This window comes from Brassica napus, chromosome C2 (genome assembly GCF_020379485.1).
Source record: "Brassica napus cultivar Da-Ae chromosome C2, Da-Ae, whole genome shotgun sequence".
Taxonomy (NCBI): Eukaryota; Viridiplantae; Streptophyta; class Magnoliopsida; order Brassicales; family Brassicaceae; genus Brassica; species Brassica napus.
In genome coordinates this window covers 26303173-26323892 of record NC_063445.1, presented here as the reverse complement: position 1 = coordinate 26323892, position 20720 = coordinate 26303173, and the positions used below count along the sequence as shown (strand labels likewise).

General features: G+C 36.2%; 1 protein-coding gene, 1 long non-coding RNA gene and 1 other non-coding gene across 3 annotated transcripts; 1 reads left to right on the top strand and 2 right to left on the bottom strand.

Moving 5' to 3' along the window:
* Positions 1–3585: 3585 nt before the first annotated feature.
* On the top strand, positions 3586–7231 carry LOC106381411 (probable serine/threonine-protein kinase PIX13). The gene is made up of 6 exons (XM_013821307.3): positions 3586–3933; positions 4121–4605; positions 5973–6108; positions 6219–6352; positions 6465–6588; positions 6699–7231. The coding sequence occupies exons 1-6, from the start codon at positions 3858–3860 to the stop codon at positions 7112–7114; spliced, it is 1371 nt and encodes a 456-aa protein (XP_013676761.1). The 5' UTR covers positions 3586–3857; the 3' UTR covers positions 7115–7231.
* Positions 7232–7763: 532 nt separating this feature from the next.
* On the bottom strand, positions 7764–7844 carry TRNAS-UGA. The gene has a single exon. It is a non-coding gene; the product is annotated as a tRNA-Ser (tRNA).
* A 1355-nt stretch (positions 7845–9199) lies between these two features.
* On the bottom strand, positions 9200–10361 carry LOC106379496. Its single transcript, XR_001276075.3, has 5 exons — positions 10201–10361; positions 9898–10132; positions 9735–9807; positions 9545–9638; positions 9200–9467 (listed from the first exon to the last, which is right to left on the bottom strand). It is a non-coding gene; the product is annotated as an uncharacterized LOC106379496 (long non-coding RNA).
* Between the last annotated feature and the right edge of the window lie 10359 nt (positions 10362–20720).

Genomic DNA, 20720 nt, shown 5'->3' with positions numbered 1-20720 from the left:
ATACATCTGTGTATAGAAGATACACTGAGACATAGGTTCATGATAACCATGTTTAGTACATTATCCATGAGTACTTGGTTTATTCGACCATAGTAAAGAGTTAAGAGTAGACGATCACGTCTAGACTATGGACATATGCAAACACGATTTGCAAAGACCCAATAGTGATCTCCGAGGACAATGTGATTCACATTGCTTAGCACATATGCTTTACCGGGACACTCGATGTCAAAGGACATGAGAAACGACCTAAGAAGTCGAAGTGGTCTAATTACGGTTCAGTAATGAAACTGGCCGATTACTCCAATCCTATACATACAGGAAATATCACGCACCAAGATGCGTAGAATGTAGAACCTACACTGAGGTTCACATCAGAGGGAGTAGTGTGTGTTGTACTCTTTTTCCTTCGTCATGGTTTTGTCCCACTGGGTTTTCCTGATAAGGTTTTAATGAGGCAACATGAAGCGTACTACAGAACCTGTATGGTTATGGCATCCAAGGGGGAGTGTTATAAATCATGGAGTGGATTGCCATTAACCAAGACAAGAGAAGAAAGCCCGTCGGCCACATCAAGCCCAACCGCGGCCGCAAGGAGGAGAGAGAGTCGGCCAATGATCTAGCCGACTTAGAACTTAGGATGTTTTCCTTTTCTATGTTTTAGTAGTTTTTCTATTTCCTGTTGGATTAAGATATGTATTCTTTCCATTTATCTTTATCTTGTAATCCTTATATAAGAAATCTTCATTGTTCATTAATAATAACACAGAAACATTCAATCTCTAAACTCTCTAATTACAACAATAAATATATTATAACCTTTGTTTACCTCCATTGACTTTGCTGGTTTTTTATAACTTTAACTGCTTTAAATGCCAATGAATCTTTTCTTGCTTATTAAAAAAATTAAGTGTAACCCATAAAAAACTTCAATACAAGTAAATGCCAATCTACGACTTTCAGCAGATACGCTTCATTTATCTATTTATTTTCCATTAATGTGAAGATAACTTATATTTTGAAACAAAAATACTTTTCAAAAAAAAAATATTATGAAACATATATATATATATATATATATTATTTATAATGAAACCATGTATGATGTTTTAGCTATTAAAGCTAACGTTGTAATTCAGTAGATAAATCTAAGAAGTATATATACATTTACTTGTGAAGATGTGGTAGTTATGAAATTTGAGAAGAATGTATTCCAGATTTAATTTTTAGTATACATTCTTTTTTTTGTACAGCTATTTATTTTCAAAACGGTATATCTCCAATTGGAAACACCGATTTCCAAATAAATGTAAGAATGTGACATACGTATAGTCAACCGTGAAATTATTTAGGTGTTTCTCACAAGAAAAATAAACAAATAAATAAAGTAAATGCAAGTAGGTGACGAGTGAATTACGCGGATTCTAATATTTTATGTCAACGTGATCTCACTACTTAACCCGATCTACACATTATTTCCCATCGATATAGCTATTCTATTTGCATATTCCAGTTTATGGTTTAAGAAGAATAAAATAACATCTGCCAACGTTTTAATCGTGAGCTCGTTAAAAGATAATCTTAGTGAAACAAAAATTAAATAAAAATCAAATTGAAACCCTCTGCATCGGTCGGAATGTCTTGTTACTATGTTAGAGCATGTCCAATGGGGGGTTCAACCCATTGGAGTCCTAAAAATTATGTATAGATTATATGTGTGTAAGTATATATGGGATCCTTTATTTTGGGAAGGACCCCTTCCAAAAATCCTAAAACTAGGGAGTTTTAGGATTTTTGGAAGGGGTCCTTCCCAAAATAAAGGATCCCATATATACTTACACATATAATCTATACATAATTTTTAGGACTCCAATGGGTAGAACCCCATTGGACATGCTCTTAAGCATATCTAAAGCTTTATTTGGAACCGCGTTTGTCATTTGTAACTATGAAATTGGCAAGTATCATGCTCATATTGTTTCCACATGCATAGTTTGTAAAAAGATGATCCCAAGATATAAGGTTTTGACCCTCATTTTCCACCTTCCTTATAAGATTCCGTATATATATACTGTCACATGTGCATTCGGACCCGCCCACTTCTTCTTGTTTGACTTCTTCCCACCACTGATATTTTATAGGGTTTTCATTATGAGTGTGACTGAATAACATCCATGGAGTAAATGTTCTTTTAGGCTGAGTTACTCCATTTTTTCTACTAATCAGATAAAATTGTCTTTCAGCTTATTTACTCCAAAAAGATTAAAAAAAAAATGTAAAGTAATATTTTTCTCTACCCTAGACAAATGAAAAACTTTACTCCTAGTTTCGCGCTTTAATTTTCTTCCTTTTCCATCTTCTTGCGCTATAACCATGACATATACACTATCACTTATATGACAAATTGACAATGAAACTTTTCTTTTTGGTTCTAATATTTCATTGTTCTGTTTTCACACGTATAAACCCAATATTTTTTTCAAATAAATCAATAAATACTCATTTTTAATATCTTAAATTTGTTTTCATTTATGACAAACTCGATATCTGAATTTCTGTGTATTTTACTCCGATTGTTACTCCGATTGTTACGTCATTAAAGTGACGTATATGATCGGCATAGTCCATGTTAATGGTAATTTGGTATGCGAACAAGTTATAATGAATTAGGTAACAAGTTATAATGAATTAGGTAAATACCTATATATACAAGCAATCATGTTAATGATTGTATTTGTACTAAGAAGTTTAGCGCCGTGTTGTTTTTTCTAGATAACCTACGGTATTAAGAAAAACAAGCAATCATCTTTATGTTGTATCTTCTGAACTTTATGTAATTACTTTAGTCGAATGCAACCTAACTCAGTATAAACATAATTTAACAACATTATCTTACCCATAGAAAAAGGAAAATAAATATATAAATGTCGACTTTTCTAGCTGCGACTGCTTCCCGATCTGCGACCCAAACCATTTACAAATAGCAACCTCTTTCTGTTCCATTTTTTGAACCCGACCTTTACAATACAGAAACTCATATTCACAAAAGACTCAATCAGCCACGCAGAGATAAAGGAAGTTCCATAAAAATTAAATAAAAATACCACTTTTTTATTGATCATGTGTAAAAACATGGTTTCGTTATATACCATATATAAATTCTATTATTTACTAAATTTTATGTTTGCTTGTGTTTAGAAAAATGATTTTTGTATATATATAGCTAATGTGGTTAAGGTATAATAAGAAAAATAAAACATGACTAACCTGTTAAACTATATCTTATAATTATTTTATGACAATTTTATTCAGTTCATCTCACCATTCAATTATTAAATGTTATTTGATACATATAAGTAAGATCCATTATAATATTTTTTGGTTAAAGTTTCCAGGTCTTATAGACCAACATGTACCTTTGGGCAGTGGACATTATAATTGCAAAGAAAAGAAATGAGAAAACGTAATAAATATTTATTTTTGTGCAACCAACAAGTATGAAACATGATAATTAACGTTGAAAATACTGGTAATAAAAAAATATCAAGGGTCTGCTATATAACCATGAAAAAAATCAAATAAATAGACGCCTTTTTATCGAAATAAAAAATAATAAAAAAAAAAAAAATATATATATATATATATATATATATATATATATATATATATATTTCCCTAAAGAGTTTTGCTTGGTATCTTTCCTCTCTGTTTCTAGCCTCCTTCCTCCATCTTTCAGTTAATATCCCCAGAAAAGGAAGGAAGAAAGGAGACACTTGGAGCAAAGGCTATCTTTAATCTTATGTGATCATAAAGAAGATAAACCCAAAAAAGAGCAAAGTCAAAACTTGTTTTGTGTGATGGGGAACTTCTGTCCTTGTGGATCTTCTAGCGTTCGACACGAACAGAGTCCTGCCTCCACCAAGCCCCTCCCAGGTTCATACACATACCCATCTCTCTGTTTCTATTTTCCAGTGATTCCGAAGTTTTTTTTGAGTTGTTGAATTAAGGAGAACAGAGAAAGGCTTCAACTTTGAAAATGTCAATGCTTTGCTCTATTTTCATCATTTCGTTTAAAGCCAACCTCTTTAGTAAAGTTTCAATCTAACTATTGATCCGACAGTGATGAGACATGTGCAAAGTCCAGTAAACACAAAGCTTCCGCCGCCGTTGGTCGCAAAGTCGCCGGCTAGAGGGTTGAAACCAAAGTTTCCGGCGGCGGAAACAGGACGGCAAACAACTCGTGACAGACCGCAGGAGACGCCGAGACCCGTCGATGACCCATCTCGTGAAAAACCGCAGGAGACGCCGAGCCCCGTGGATACTCCACCGTCAAAGCCGGTGGAGAAGTTGGGTATGCGGAAGAAGGCAGTGCCGCCGAGCGGGAAGATAGTGACGCCGAATCTGAAGATGTTTTTACTGGAGAATCTCAGGACGGCGACGAAGAATTTCCGGCCGGAGTCTATGATCGGAGAAGGCGGGTTCGGACAGGTTTTCAAAGGATGGCTCGACGAGAAGACGTTAGCTCCGTCGAAGCCCGGTGTCGGAATACCGGTAGCCGTTAAGAAATCAAATCCTGATAGTGCTCAAGGGTTACATGAATGGCAGGCAAGTAATTACTCCACTTTTTATTTCCTTTTTCATTTTCGTTTTGCATTGAAATCATTAATAGTTTCTAATTCAGGCAATAATACTCACATAATAGATTGGAAATATCATTTGTGCATTTAAACTGGAGAAAAGTTAGTGAAATTTGCAACGAGGATAGGTACTATTTATGAAAGAAGTAACAAAAAGAAGTTGTCTGGTCGTTTTAAATAATGATTGTTTATACTGTTATTACTTGATGTTTTAAAATTAAACACATAAATGAAAATATATTTAACTTTTTCTTTTATGAATAAAAAATCATTAATTATCAAACTAAACATATTTTAATTAATAAAAAGAAAATGAATAATACAAATAGTCATAAAATATAAAAGTTAATAAATTTCACACTAAAATAGAAAATACCATCTAATTTAAACAAAAATTATATACTGTTCAAAACAGAAGGAGTATTAAAGGTATAAGCACAAGTACATGGGTCAAATAGATTATAACTTTTTGGACATATCAGATGAAATAAAAGTAGAGTCTAAAAACATTCTCTGGAAACATCTTAGTTTACTAATTATAACGTAGTTGCCAGGTTGATCAATCTAAATGATAGTTTTTGAAACATACTTATGGATTTAGTAGTACTGATTAGTCGAATAAATCATATGCTATAAATTTGGCACTACGTACTAATTTAGGAGTTTTTATTTTTACAACTAATCAATTTAGGGTTTATTTGTCACTAACAAAAAGTTACAACAAAACGTATATGGTATTAATAATTCAGTGGCGTGTTACACATAATTGTATTTGAAAATACATTTTAATCATTTAAAATTGAATCTAATTGTACCCGTCTCATGTATATCACCTAAACGAAGAAGAAGTCAATACAACATTACGCCAAAAAGAAGAAGAAGAGTTCAATGGATTATCACATAACCGTACTAGTCAATCAAGAAAAAAAATACGTATATAATAATCAATGATATGAACATAAATATTTAATGATATGGTTGGATGCTTTCTTCTGTTGATGCGTGGAAATTATTTTCTTCTTTGTGTATTGTCTCCAGCAAGAAATTTCCGTCATAGCTACAATATCGAATAAAAAGGGTCAACATTCATGACCTTGTTTATATATTTATATTTATAAATAAAATATGTAATATTGACTTGTGACAAAAATGAAACAAATAATCTTGTTTATCAACAAATAAATAGTAAATCTTGACCTGATTTTCGACAAGAAATGATGATAGATAGCTTTGACCATTGACTTTTCAAATGTTTGAGACATGAATAACTCCAAGTCTCCAAACCTACAAAATCGAATAAATAAATAAAGAAATTTTATGTATTGTAAATTGCAGTGTGAAGTGAAATTCTTAGGGAAGTTTCACCATCCAAATCTTGTCAAGCTCTTGGGCTATTGCTGGGAAGAGAATCAGTTCCTCTTGGTGTACGAGTATTTGCCCAAAGGAAGCCTTGAAAATCACCTCTTCTCAAGTACGATTTCACTCAACCATCAATCACCTTGTTTTATACATCCTTTTTCTTTTTGACAACCTTATACATATCTTTATATCACTTGTGTGTGCATGTAAATGTGAATGCAGAAGGAGAGGCGTTGACATGGGACACACGTTTGAAAATAGCCATTGAAGCAGCTCAAGGACTTAACTTCTTGCATAACTCCGAGAAGAGTGTTATTTACAGAGACTTTAAGGCTTCCAACATTCTTCTTGATTCCGTATGTCGTTTCTTTGTCATCTCTAGCTCCCACACGTTACTCCATGCGTTTTTCTTCCAAGACTTGTCCTTATTTTTAGGTTAACAAATTAATTTGTTGCCGTTTCATTCAGAACTTCAATGCCAAGCTTTCTGACTTCGGTCTAGCCAAACTTGGTCCGATCAATGGATTCTCTCACGTGACCACACGTGTCATGGGCACACAAGGCTATGCAGCTCCCGAGTACATGGCGACAGGTAATAAAAACGTGCAGTTATACGACAGCATGTGTAATTGATGTTTTGAATAAGTATATAGTTTATTTGAATCTTGGATTACATTAAATGTTTTGTTTCGTGTTATATAGGTCATTTATACGTACGGAGTGATGTTTACGGATTTGGAGTTGTCCTCTTAGAGATATTAACCGGTCTAAGAGCACTCGACCCAAACCGACCACCTCTGCAGCTGAATCTCGTGGAATGGGCTAAACCGGGTTTGACACAGAAAAAGAAGATCCAAAAAATGATGGACCCACGGCTCGAGCACAAGTATCCAATTTCGGCTGTGATCAGAACTGCAGCACTCATTCTACGGTGTGTGGAGGAGGACCCGAAGAACCGACCGCCCATGGACGAAGTACTCAGAGAGTTAGAAATCGTGAGGACTATGAGAGACGAACCAAAAGAAGAGAAGCGTAAGCGAAGCGGTGGTGGTCCAGATAATAACCGGATTAATCGATATGGTTCACCGCACGTCCGTGGAACCGGTCGAACCAGATAGTAACGTGTCTCTTTGCCTTTGGATCAGTCATATTATGATGTTCACACTACTATAGTCTATACACAAACATACGTAAAACCTTTATTTTTTATAAAAATATATGTGATACTTTGAATCTTGGGAATAGTTGTAAAAAACCTATGAACAGTGCTTACACAACACACATACAATATGTGATATCTTTCTCTTCTTGTCAGGAAAGGCATACACTGACATATCAGCAAGCGATAATGGCAATATATCAGAAGAGTCTCGTGCTATCCTATTTAGCTTCAGATGTTCGGCCTCGCGTTGAGACAGCTGCTAGCTAGTTTCCGGCAAAGAGATTAATCAGGATATAGTAAAAGAAAGAAATGATAATTTCTCACAAAATTGTCAAATCAGAGATCAATATAAATAATCATAACCGGAAATACTGCGTTGCAAGATCCTTTTATGCAATTCTTTTGTAACTAGGAGGAAGGTAGAGAGTAGTGCGTTATTCGGTAAAAACAAACATATGATTAGTGAAATAAATATAGTTTTTATGTTTACATCTCTATGTGATTGGAACTATGATTGCTTTGATTTCATAACTGTGATGACAAAAGTTTCAAAACGAACATGTACGGACTAATTATGTATCCCAAAAGAGCGAAAACATTAATTTCGTCAACAGCAGGTTCGAACCTGCGCGGGCGAAGCCCAACAGATTTCAAGTCTGTCTCCTTAACCACTCGGACATATTGACTGTTGTATTTTATGTCAAGAAATATAATTATATTGTAGTGTGCGTAAATATATGACTGGTTTTAACAAGATTACGCAATATTGCATTGGGAATTAGATGAAACCAATCAAATTAAGTAGATCGTATAGACTTTTGTTTACATCAAGCATGTGGTTATGACGACAGGGTTGAACACTTGGCCACTTGGGGACTTGTGCTTTACAATAACGCTCTGCTTTTGTTTCCTCTTGAGTTGCTCAGAATGGGAGAGTTGAAGAAGATCAAGGATTACAAGATTTACTTTGAGAACTCTTCTTAGGAGAAAAGTTACAGAACTGTATTGGTCACATACTTCACTATTTCTTTTTTTAAAGCAAAACTTGTGCAATATTGCATTGAGAATTAGTTGAAACCAATAAAATTTAGTGGATAGTGAATCTAACAAACACACATATAAATAATTTGAGCAAAAATCATTGCCTTTTGAAAATTTTCTGACAAAAAACTGTCAAAGCAGAGAGAGATGTAAGACCCTGAAATGATGGCAATGAGTCTTTTTAGCATACGTTGAAGATCATGTTTATATGCATAGTGTAAGCTTTCATAATTCACAATTGTATACATGGACTTGAAGATATTAATATACCTTATGAGCTTTTTTCTCCAAACTGCTTTCATTTTCCAAGCACAACAACTAATTAGATTCATTTTGAGGAACTCTATTAGCTTTTAACCTAAGAGCCAGAAAAGAAGCCGTTGAACAAAGGAGAGTAGGAGATATATATGTTACATCCGCAAGTAGAAAAAGTTGAATTTGGTCTCAATAAGCTTGGAAGGAGAGGAGAGTTGGACTGGTTTTATTGTTTACAGGTTGGTCTCAGTCCAAAAAAATAGAATGTTGATTCGCTTTGCACCAGATCAAAGTGGCTATCCATTGAAAATATTGTCAAGAAACCAGAATCTTGTGTGCAAAGGAGTCTAGAAAAGTCAGGGAAGAAGAAGCAAAAGTGGTCAGATTCTTGGTTTAAGTTCAAAAGCATGCCAGTGATATTGTTAGTTCGAAAGAAACATGAAGTGGGGGAGTCATATTTTTGGGTTTAGATGACCTGTCTCTGTGGCATAAAACAATTGGTGTTAGCATTGTTGGGTTGGAACTTGGAACATTGATACGAGACACCAATGCAGGAGCAAGTTATATCCATGTTGCTGAATCTTATATGTTTGTTTGAGAAGGGTGCTGAATAAGAAATCAATTTGTCAAACTGAATCAGTTCCAAACTTTGGTGATGACTCGTTTTGATTCCATCATCGACACGTGTTGGTTCATGCCAACGAGATGCTGAAAACATGCTTCCTTGATAAATCATCAGAGGAGATAGATGTAACACCAGATAAATAAAAGTTGAGGAAGTTATAGCTTCTCTGTTCTTACTTGAGAATACAAGATAGTTAACTACTCAGAACAAGGTTTTACAAATCTAGCAAACAATACTCAAATCCAGACATACAATTCTCTTTGTTAAATCAATGAACAATCACCAAAACACACTAATAATTAAAAGAGTTTATGATCCTTAACGATGGCTTCACTTCTACAGATTACACAATTCGTAAGATGTTTTGTTTGGCTGCCAAATCACCCTCCTGAAAGTCCAAAGAAAAGAAGAGTGAAACTAAGATTCTTTCAAAGTAAATCAAAGAGATTAAGAGCTATGTCATACCAAGCGATTTATCTAGGCTTGTTTCTTATCTTCTCTTCCTCCTCTTCCTCAGTTATGTCCGGGTACACGTACTGGTCAGGTAGTAGAAAAGGGTCTTCAAAATATCACATAGAAAAACAAAAAGAGTTAAAAAAAAAAAGATACAAAATTTTGTTATTCAGAACTAGTCTTGTAAAATTAATTGACTTACAAAGCTTCAATTGGTTTTTCAGAGGTCCAGGGACTGCTACCCATCGATCTCCCACCATAAGCATATCTCCACCCTATTAGTATCAGAAATAAGATGCAAATTTTAATGTTTTTCCCAACTGTATATATATATATATATATATATATAATAAACGTACACATACCTCGGCTATTGTTAAATATGCATACTGCACTTGCTCTGGCTCGTTGTACTTAACAATGGTGATGTCAGAGACTGGTTCGGCAGCTAACAGAAGATTCAGCTTCTTGATGTGGACAAATCTCATCACTTTGTTAAAGAGGTTCCGTGATTCTTGCGAGCGGGTTTCTGATTTGTTCCATAGGACCGTAGAGAAATTCCGTTAGAAGAGGAAAATGTTCTCTTTCAATGGTGAAAATCTGCAAGAAAACAAACTAATTAAATAACTCATGAAAGCATGTTAGATTTTTGAATCTGAAAATCTCACCTTGAGAAGTTTCTCATCGTACTGCTTCCCAATGGACTGAGACAACTGAGATCTGACGTCGTTGAAGAGACTCTCCAGAGACTTAGTAGCATCTGGAAAGAATCAACCGGACGATCGACACGCCTTCTCTAAAAAATAGGTCCTTTAACTACTGGATAGCCTAAGTTTGGGTGTCTTAAATTTTGGGCCTGAATTTTAAAGCCTAGTCCGATCCTAAAAGGTTTAGGTCTAGAGCTTTTTGTGTTAAAAGGGTTAAATTAAAATTAAATATATTAAAATTTAAAGTCAAAATTAATTTAATTCTAAATTTAAATAATCATCTATATATGTCTATAAATCCAAAACTAAAATAAATGCCTTATCTAATAAACCAATAAAAATAAAAAAAGAAATATTATTTTAACTCTAATCAATAGAAACCGTATGACCAAGATTATTATGATGTACAATAACAGTTTTATTCATGATTAGGGGTGAAATGCCACTTGAACCTAGAGCTAACTGGTTCTCTCACTGAAATGCGTTGAGTTGTGTTTTTTCGAATTCCTACACTCATGGGTATACGATATGGCGTGTCTTTTCTAGTTGATTCTAATTCGACATTAAAAATATATTGATTTTTCGTATGTTAACAAGTTTGATAATCATAACTGAAAATACAAGGTTGTTTTTTTCCTGAGCAAACAAATTAAAGATCCATCCATTCAAATATGTCACGTAAAAAACCGTAATTCCATCCTTCTTTTGAAGTCGCAAAGCTTGGACATCGAAGCTATGCTGAACAATCTCACCTCACACCAAAGCAAGAGACTTGTCACGATCTTTTCCTTCGTCAAGCCTACATATACAACATAGTTTTCAGGTTACCAAAAAAGGGCAATCAGAAAATTCCCTTAACCGCAATGCAATACTTCACAAACGCTTCTAGCGTTATCCTCTGTTCCCAGATGAACCTCATCAAACCATGTGATGAAAGTTCATCCCCACAACTATGATCTTATACTTGTCTCTCTTTGCTAGCAGCGAGCTTCTATTCCACACTTGTTGGATAATTCCAATCTTGTAGAAACTTAACATATTATTAGATGTTTAATATGTTAAGATAAACACAATAAATAAATAAGAAAATGAAGTTTTCTGTTTAAGTTAGGTTTGTGTTTTCCATATCCCACATGTTTAAGGGAATTGTCTTTCATATAAATATATGTCTAATGGAGAGGTATTCCATATGATCTAAGAGAAACATATTGAGAGCTTTAGTTTTGAGTAGTTTCTAAAGCTAATAGAAAAATAGTTCTTATAATTATTGTGTTTTTAGAGATTAGAATTAATATAAGAGCCTCAGATTGGAGAATCGATCTAAGCTTAAATTGTAGCTTAAGATCCTGGTGCTTGTGAACAAGAGATCGCATAAGCAAGATGGCGGACGTGACTAGGGCTCCACGCACGAAGGACCTTGGATCTGCATCCATCCAATGTCTGATGTTGACATCGACAAACTACACAGTTTGGTCGATGATGATGAATGTTCTACTTCGTGTTCATGAAGTGTGGGACACGATCCAATCCGGTTTAGATGATCAGAAGAAGAACGATGTTGCGATAGCTCTTTTGTTTCAATATGTTCCTGAGACATTGATTCTCCAGGTGGCGAACAACCCACATCAAAACAGATCTGGAACGCCATCAAGTCGCGACACCTTAGAGCTGATCGTGTAAGGGAGGCGAGACTTCAGACGGTGATGACAGAGTTCGATAGGTTGAAGATGGATGATAACGATACGGTCGATGACTTCACGGGGAAGATATCAGTCATATAATCTAAAGCAACCTCTTTGGGAGAGAACATAGAAGAATACAAGATGGTCAAGAAGTTCTTGAAGGGTCTTCTGAGGCACAAGTACATCCAGATCATAACGTCACTTGAGCAAGTGCTAGACTTCAACAAGACGGGTTTTGAGGATATAGTTGGAAGGCTGAAGGAGTACGAGGCGTGTAGGAGAAGAAACTCAGAAAGAAGCTCAAGGGAAGCTGATATTTTTGAACAATGAAGAGCATAGTTAGAGGGGCTATGAGAATTTCCATGGTAGAGGAAGAGGACGGAACGGTAGAGGCAAAGGTCGAGGTAGGTCACACAACCAAAACCGTGCGTCACACACCAAAGATAACAATTCGAAGAAAAAGTTGATACGTTGGAGATGTGACGAGCCTGGTCACTACGCAACTGTCTGTCCCGATAAGACAGCAAAGAATCAAGAAACCAACGTAAACGAGACAGAAGAGGCCGATGCACTCTATGTACACGAGGTGGTGTTCTTGAACGAAGATAAGGTGATTCCGAATAATCTTGATATCGACAAAGGCAATGCAAGTGTCTGGTTTTTGGATAATGGAGCGAGTAATCACATGGCGAGAAACAAGGAGTTCTTTTTGAGTTTAAATCTCAACACCAAAGGGAAGGTGAAGTTTGGTGATGGATCGTGTGTTGATATTGTAGGAAAGGGTGTGATTACTTTTGTGTGCAAGACTGGAGAGATAAAGGTACTGAAAGACATATACTACATACCTGATCTGAAGCATAATAAATTGAGTCTTGGGGCAAGCAACAAAAGATGGATGTGAGGTTAACATGAAAGATCTCTACTTAACACTCACATATTCACATGGAAGGTTGCTAGAACGTGTTACAAGATCTCCAAATCGTCTCTACAAGACCCCTATGGAGATAAGTTACCCGAAGTGTTTACATGTCAGGGACGAATATGCTACATGGAAGTGGCATACTCGACTAGAACATTCATGGACATCCAAAGGGTCCATAACACCCAAGGCAGAATGGAACCCACAATCCCAGTTGGAGGCAGACACACAATATCCTTAAAACAAAGCAAAGTCTCAGTGAATTCCATTCATGCAGCTATGTGAACTGCGTTTTTGACCGGTATATGCTTCCACACCTCCACTGCAAAAGGGCAGATAAAATATATATGCATCTTTGTCTCCTTTTTTTTTGCATCTAGGCAGTTTGCAGCTGATAAAATTCCTCTTTTTTGAAGGTTTTCTCCAAGGGGAATCGCGTTATTGATAATTGACCATATGAATTGTCTCAGCTTAGATGAGCAGTTGCTTCTCCATACATCTCGTATCCAGTTGAAACTATCATCCGTACTGATTGTCTGTTGTTGGTTCTTCTTGGATGCATAGAAGTATCCAGATCTTGTAGAGTAGATTCATGTTGGCCAGGGTTGCCAAATAAATATCTCTTCCACTCTACTTCTACTCGGGTGAAGACTTAAGAACTTTTCTAAAAGCTTAGGTAGGAATTTTCTGACTCTTGCTTTATTCCATTTCAGGTCTATAGTTAGGGGATCCGAGACCATAAGATCCATACCTTCTTCTGGGATAGGTCCATAAGGTTTGATATTTGCGTCTAGAGAAATCCATGAGTCCTTCCAAATTGTAGTTGTATGTCTGTTGTCAATAACCTTTCCTATGTTGTCCTTCAATAGGTCTCTCCCAAGCAGGAGGCTCCACCATCAATGTGAGCAGGAGCTCGGTAGGTTTGTGTCTAGGAAGCTTTGTCTTTGGCAATACTTTCCTTTCAGGATCCTAGATAGGAGGCAATTTGGAACTGTGATGATCCTCCACGCTAGCTTAGCCAATAGAGCCTTAGTAAAGAGTAGAATATCCCTTAAGCCCAGTACCCCCATAGCCTTTGGGCACGTCAAAAGATCCCATGATACCCAACAAATCTTCTTGCTTCCATCAGAACCACCCCACCAAAATCTTGTTAATACTGACTGTATTCTTTTGCAAAGACTTATAGGGATTTGGAAGCAGCTCATCGTGTATGTTAGGATCACGGTTAGAACGGCTTTTAGTAGAGTTAACTTTTCTGCTCTACTGAGGAAACATGTAGACCAGCTCATAGATCTTTGACGTATATGATCCACTATAGAGGTAAATAGATCTCTCTTTCTCCTTCCAAAATGTTCAGGCAGACCAAGATATTTACCTAAGCCTCCTACTTTACTACTTTATTGATTCCTAAGATTTTTTTTGCTGCAGACTTGACCTCATGTGGGGCTTTTGAAGAAAAGGTGATGAAGGATTTGATCTTATTTTTCTTCTGGCCTGAGTCCTTTCTATACTCCGGGAGGATTTGTACTAATTTTTCACAACTTGTACGGTTTGCTTGACAGAAGAACATGGTATCATCTGCGAAGAGCAGATGATTCACCCTTGGACAAGCTCTCGCAACTCTTATACCCTGGAGTGTTCCATCTTTCTCACCCTTTCTACATAAGCCAGTTAAGACTTCTCCGCAAAGTATGAAGATCACAAAGTATGAAGATGTACGGCGACATGGGGTCTCCTTGTCGAATTCCTCGGTGATGTTTTACATTTCCATTTACCGAGCCATGGACTAGATATGAGTATGATACCGTTGTGATGCATTGCGTGATGCATTGCATGATCCAGTTTATCCAAGTACCATTGAAGCCTAGTCTCTTTAGAACTATTGAAATGAAGTTCCATTCTACCCGATCGTATGCCTTAGACATATCAGTTTTCATTGCCATTGTGCATTTTTTGTCTGCTTTTGATCTTGAAGAAGTGTAGAACTTTGTAGGTTATGAGTACGTTGTCCGTTATTGCGCGTCCTGGGATGAAGGCTGATTGTCCGCTATTAAATCTAGAAAAGCTCTTTACTAATATGATTTGAAAATCCCATCACATGACGCCTTCCACTCTGTGAGAATGTTTTGGTTTCAATCTCATAGGAAAATATTTCAGAAAGATGGTTGTTTTCCATAACACGGTTTAGTTTAGATTCCAAAGATAAAAAAAGTGTGTAGTTTCTCTAGATCTTAGTCAGTGGAAGGGTCAATAATGCTTACATGAGTGCAAATTATATGTCAATAGTGTTACAAAAAAAATATCAATAATGCCACCATCATGACTTTGACGCTGACTGTTGATAGTCATTACTCATTTTAGTCTTAGTCACGACCAGGTCGTTTTTTCTTCTAGACCGCAAGTACCACAAAGGGACCCATCGGTTTTCAATTTTTCTTTTTTTTCTCATCACTGTTGTAATCACCGATAATTTCCATACTCTATTTTTGTTTAACGACTTGTCCATTTCATTAATCAGACTTATCTGTACATGTTATGAAAGATTAGCCGCAAACGTTGAAAAATATAAAAGATATGGGGCCCGCTGCACTATTTGCACAGTGAATTTCTCTTCTATATAAACGATCGTTTCGATCGATTGTAAACATACCATTCCTTCTTCTTCTAATAACACATCCTCTCTTGCTATCAGTGTTATCTTCTCATACGGGTATAAAATTTTGCCCTTATTTAAATTTCTTCGATACAATAAAATTCTAGTTTTTTTTATAACACGTTATCAGCACGATCACTCTGCGATTCAGTAAAATTTATTTGTATCATTTATACCCTGTTATAATGGTCGGTATACCGCCTCTACTATTATTTATATCATGTTATAATGGCCGGAATACCGCCTATATTATTTATTAGTAATTTAATTAATTTAATGGTCGGCCGAGCCGCCTTATATCATGTTTATTATTTATTGGTCGGCCGAGCCGCCTCATATTCTGTTTATTATTTATTGGTCGGCTGAGCCGCCTTATATTCTGTTTATTATTAATTGGTCGGCCGAGCCGCCGTATAATTTATTTATTACTCTGCATTGATCGGCTGAGCCGTCGCATGATTTGTTGTCATAACATAAATATTTTATTGTCATAATTTTTCATTTTTATGAAATTTTATAGATTTGATTGACCGTTTAATACGATATTTTCAGACTAATTTTTGGTGCACTCGATTTAACCCCAACGGTCACAAAGAATTTTTTTCAAAAATTTCCCCTTTCTCCAACGGTTATGAACAGTATTTTTCACCTATAAATACAACTCATTTTCACTCCATTTCATCATCCAAAACATTTCATCTTCTCTCAAAAATTTCAAATCGCTCTCCTCCGATTTTTCATTTCAAGAAAGATGATTCGCGCACTTTTATTTTTATGTGCCATTTTTATTTGTGTTTCTATTTATGGTTTATTCGTTGGAGAATTTACTCCGAGCGAATTTAAGATGAATATCGGTTTAATTTTCTTTACATCGCTTCTCCTTGTAATTGCTTGTATGATTAATGTAAACGGTTTTTAATTATGAAGTTCTAATAAAATTATTATTTTGTGTTTTAGAATTACAAATGGCAAACATCGAGAAACTCCAGTTCCCGGCCCTGAAAATAACTGGCGAAAATTACGTCGGGTGGGTCACAAACGTGAAACCATACCTGGTGATGAAAAAGATAACCGAAACAATTGTAATCGGTAACAAATCACCACCCGAACATATAGCCGAAGCGATAATCTTCCTGAAGAAGCATTTAGATGAAAGTCTAACGCACGACTATGCAAACGTCGATGACCCAGCTGAACTGTGGCAAACTTTAAAAGAAAGGTTTGATAACCAGAGACAAATCAACCTTCCTCACGCTCTAGAAGAGTGGAAAAATCTGAGGTTCCAAGATTTTCAAAAGGTTGAGGATTACAATTCCGCTGTCCTGCGGATAGTTGCACTCCTGAAGTATTGTGGTAATCCTGTCTCTGAGGCAGAAATGATGAATAAAACATACATCACTTTCCACAAACAGCTTCACTTCTTACCCGAAATTTACAGAAAATGCGGGTACACGAGATTTTCTGAATTGATGGTTGCGCTCATGTTAGCTGAAAAGAACAATGAGCTCTTAATCAAAAACCACAATTCCCGGCCTACGGGAGCCAAAGCATTCCCTGAAGTGAATGCTACGGCGATAGAAAATTCGGAAAGAAGAAACCATGCCAATCGAGGTCATGGCCGCCGTTTCAACAACAAACGTGGAAAAACTTACAATCCCAAATGGAGGGGATCTAACAAGTGGGTTAGACCCGGGCAAGTTTCCAAGGGAAAAGAAACTCAAGAGGATACCACCCAGAAGCGTGAGACAGTGTGTTACAGATGTGGTTGTAAAGGACATTGGTCTCGTACCTGTCGTACTCCATCACATCTCTGTAAGTTATATCAAGAGTCCACGAAAGGCAAAGCTAAAGAAGTGAACTTCACTGAAAACTTTGAAGGGACATCGTACCTCGATGCCTCTGACTTCGCTAATGAGCTGGACTAGATTACTCCTGAAGAGAGCCGAAATGCTTATAATAAGACTATTTGAATAGTTTTCTATATTGTCATGTATAATTATTACATTTCCTGTTTTAAACAAATAATGATGTTTTAACATCACCTTAATGTATAATCATTGTGTTTTTCCTTATATGAATGAATTTTATGTTTCCTTTTATATTTATGACAATTTCAGAAATGGATCAGAATGCTAATGGAGCAAAATCTAAGAAACGGATTCGTGAAATATGCATACCAGATAGTGGAACGACGCACACTATTCTGAGACAAAAGAGATATTTCTCTGATATAAAACCAACAAGAATTGTCGTCAATACAATATCAGGTCCTGCAGACGTGATTGAAGGAACTGGTAAAGCAAACTTTACTTTACCGAATGGAACAAAATTTTCCATAAATAATGCTCTATATTCTCCAAGTTCTAAAAGGAATTTGCTGAGTTTTAAAGACATATATCTTCACGGATATGATACTCAGTCTGCAACTGAGGATGGAAAGAAATACATGTATGTAACTTCTGAGAAATGTGGCAGAAAACACATATTGGAAAAGTTTCCAGAACTTCCTTCGGGGTTACATCATACTTATATCGATGAGATCGAATCAAATCTTGTAGTAGAACGGAACCCAGAAGAGTTCACGTTATGGCATGATCGCCTTGGCCATCCAGGAACTACAATGATGCGTAAAATCATAGAAAGTTCACATGGTCATCCACTGAAAATCCAGGAGATTTCTCAAGGGAATAAAATGACATGTGTTGCATGCTCTCTAGGAAAATTGATCGTAAGGCCATCGCCAACCAAAATCGATAAAGAATCACCAAAGTTCCTTGAAAGAATTCAAGGCGATATATGTGGACCTATACACCCACCTTGTGGACCATTCCACTATTTTATGGTATTAATTGACGCATCCAGTAGATGGTCACACGTTTGTCTATTATCATCTCGAAATGTGGCATTTGCGAGATTTCTAACTCAGATAATCAAACTGCGAGCACAGTTTCCTGATTATACTATTAAAAGAGTTAGACTAGACAACGCTGGTGAATTCACATCCCAAGCATTCAATGACTATTGTATGGTAATGGGAATTGAAGTTGAACATTCGGTTGCTCATGTTCATACGCAAAATGGTTTGGCTGAATCTTTAATTAAGCGTCTGCAATTGATTGCAAGACCATTGATCATGAGATCAAAACTTCCAACCTCTGTATGGGGACATGCCATTTTGCATGCAGAAGCACTCATTCGGATCAGACCGAGTGCATACCATAAGTATTCCCCACTACAGTTAGCGTTTGGTCGAGAACCAAACATTTCCCACTTTAGAATCTTTGGTTGTGCGGTATATGTGCCTGTAGCACCACCACAACGTACAAAGATGGGACCACAAAGAAGATTGGGAATATATGTTGGTTTTGATTCCCCATCAATTATAAGATACCTAGAACCACAGACTGGTGACGTCTTTACAGCACGTTTTGCTGATTGTCATTTTGACGAAAATGTATTCCCAGTTCTAGGGGGAGAAAACAAAAATGTTGGAAGTGATATAAAATGGAGTGTACCATCATTGTTATATCTTGATCCTCCCACTAAAGAGTCAGAACTAGAAGTTCGACGAATTATGCATTTACAGAGTATAGCTAACCAGCTACCTGATGCATTTGTAGATACCAAGACGGTAACTAAATCTCATATACCAGCTGCAAATGCTCCTGCTCGTATCAAAATGCCAAATGAACAAGAAAAGGAGGATGACACACGAGAGCCAAAAACACGCCTGAAGCGTGGTAGACCTGTTGGTTCTAAGGATAAGAATCCTAGGAAACAGAAGAAAGCTGAAATATATGATGCACCCAAAATAGCAGAAAATATTTTGGAAGAAATAAATGATAAGGATTCTGATGAATCAGAGCATCATGAATCAGAGCATCATGAATCGAAAGATAATCATGAGATTTCTATTAATTACATCCATAATAAAAGGATATGGAATAGAAATGAACAAAATGACCTTGATGATGCTTTCTCATATATTGTGTCAAGTGAAATAAATGAAGAAATCGATGATCCAGAACCAAAATCTGTCTATGAATGTCAAAAGAGACATGATTGGGAACAATGGAAAAATGCAATACAAGCTGAACTTGATTCGCTTAATAAACGAAAAGTATTTGGATCTATTGTGCTCACACCTGCAGATGTGAGACCAGTTGGGTACAAATGGGTTTTCGTTCGAAAGCGAAATGAGAAAAATGAGATTACGAGATACAAAGCTCGTCTAGTGGCTCAAGGTTTTTCTCAAAGACCTGGAATCGATTATGAAGAAACGTATTCTCCAGTTATGGATGCCATTACATTTAGATTCCTGATGAGTCTAGCAGCTGATAAAAATCTAGAGATGCGTCTCATGGATGTTGTTACAGCTTATCTATATGGATCATTAGATACTGATATCTACATGAAAGTTCCTGATGGATTTAAAATGCCAGAAGCATTAAGTTCCAAACCTAAAGAGTTATGTGCAATAAAATTGCAAAGATCATTATATGGGTTAAAGCAATCTGGACGTATGTGGTATAATCGTCTCAGTGATCATTTAACAAAAGAAGGATATGTGAATGATCCTATATGCCCATGTGTTTTCATCAAGAAAACAATATCCGGATTTGTAATAATCGCGGTATATGTTGATGATCTTAACATTATCGGAACTCAAAAGGAAATACAAAAGGCATCAGACTATCTCAAAGGAGAATTTGAGATGAAAGATCTTGGACAGACACAGTATTGTCTTGGCCTACAAATAGAACATTCACAAAATGGTATATTTGTGCATCAATCCACATACACTAAAAGAGTGTTGAAACGATTTAACATGGATAAATCAACTCCTCTTAGCACCCCGATGGTCGTTAGATCACTTAATATTGAAAGTGATCCATTTCGACCACCTGAGGAAAAAGAAGAGATACTTGGTCCGGAAGTACCATATCTAAGTGCAATTGGAGCACTGATGTACCTTGCAAATTGTACACGGCCTGATATATCATTTGCTGTGAATCTTTTGGCAAGATTCAGCTCATCCCCAACTCGAAGACATTGGAATGGGATTAAGCATGTTTTTCGTTATCTCCAAGGGACCATTGATTTAGGCTTGTTTTATCCTAAAAGTTCAAAAGGTCAAATGGTTGGTTTTGCAGATGCAGGATATCTTTCAGATCCACACAAAGCCCGATCGCAAACAGGATACGTTTTTACGATCGGAGGCACTGCT

What these genes read in the sequence shown, in the direction of transcription:
- LOC106381411 (XM_013821307.3), top strand. Translation starts at nt 3,858, where the DNA reads ATGGGGAACTTCTGTCCTTGTGGATCTTCTAGCGTTCGACACGAACAG. An exon ending in AAGGGTTACATGAATGGCAG is followed by an intron (nt 4,606 to 5,972) that starts GCAAGTAATTAC and finishes TGTAAATTGCAG; the next exon opens with TGTGAAGTGAAATTCTTAGG. An exon ending in CCAACATTCTTCTTGATTCC is followed by an intron (nt 6,353 to 6,464) that starts GTATGTCGTTTC and finishes CGTTTCATTCAG; the next exon opens with AACTTCAATGCCAAGCTTTC.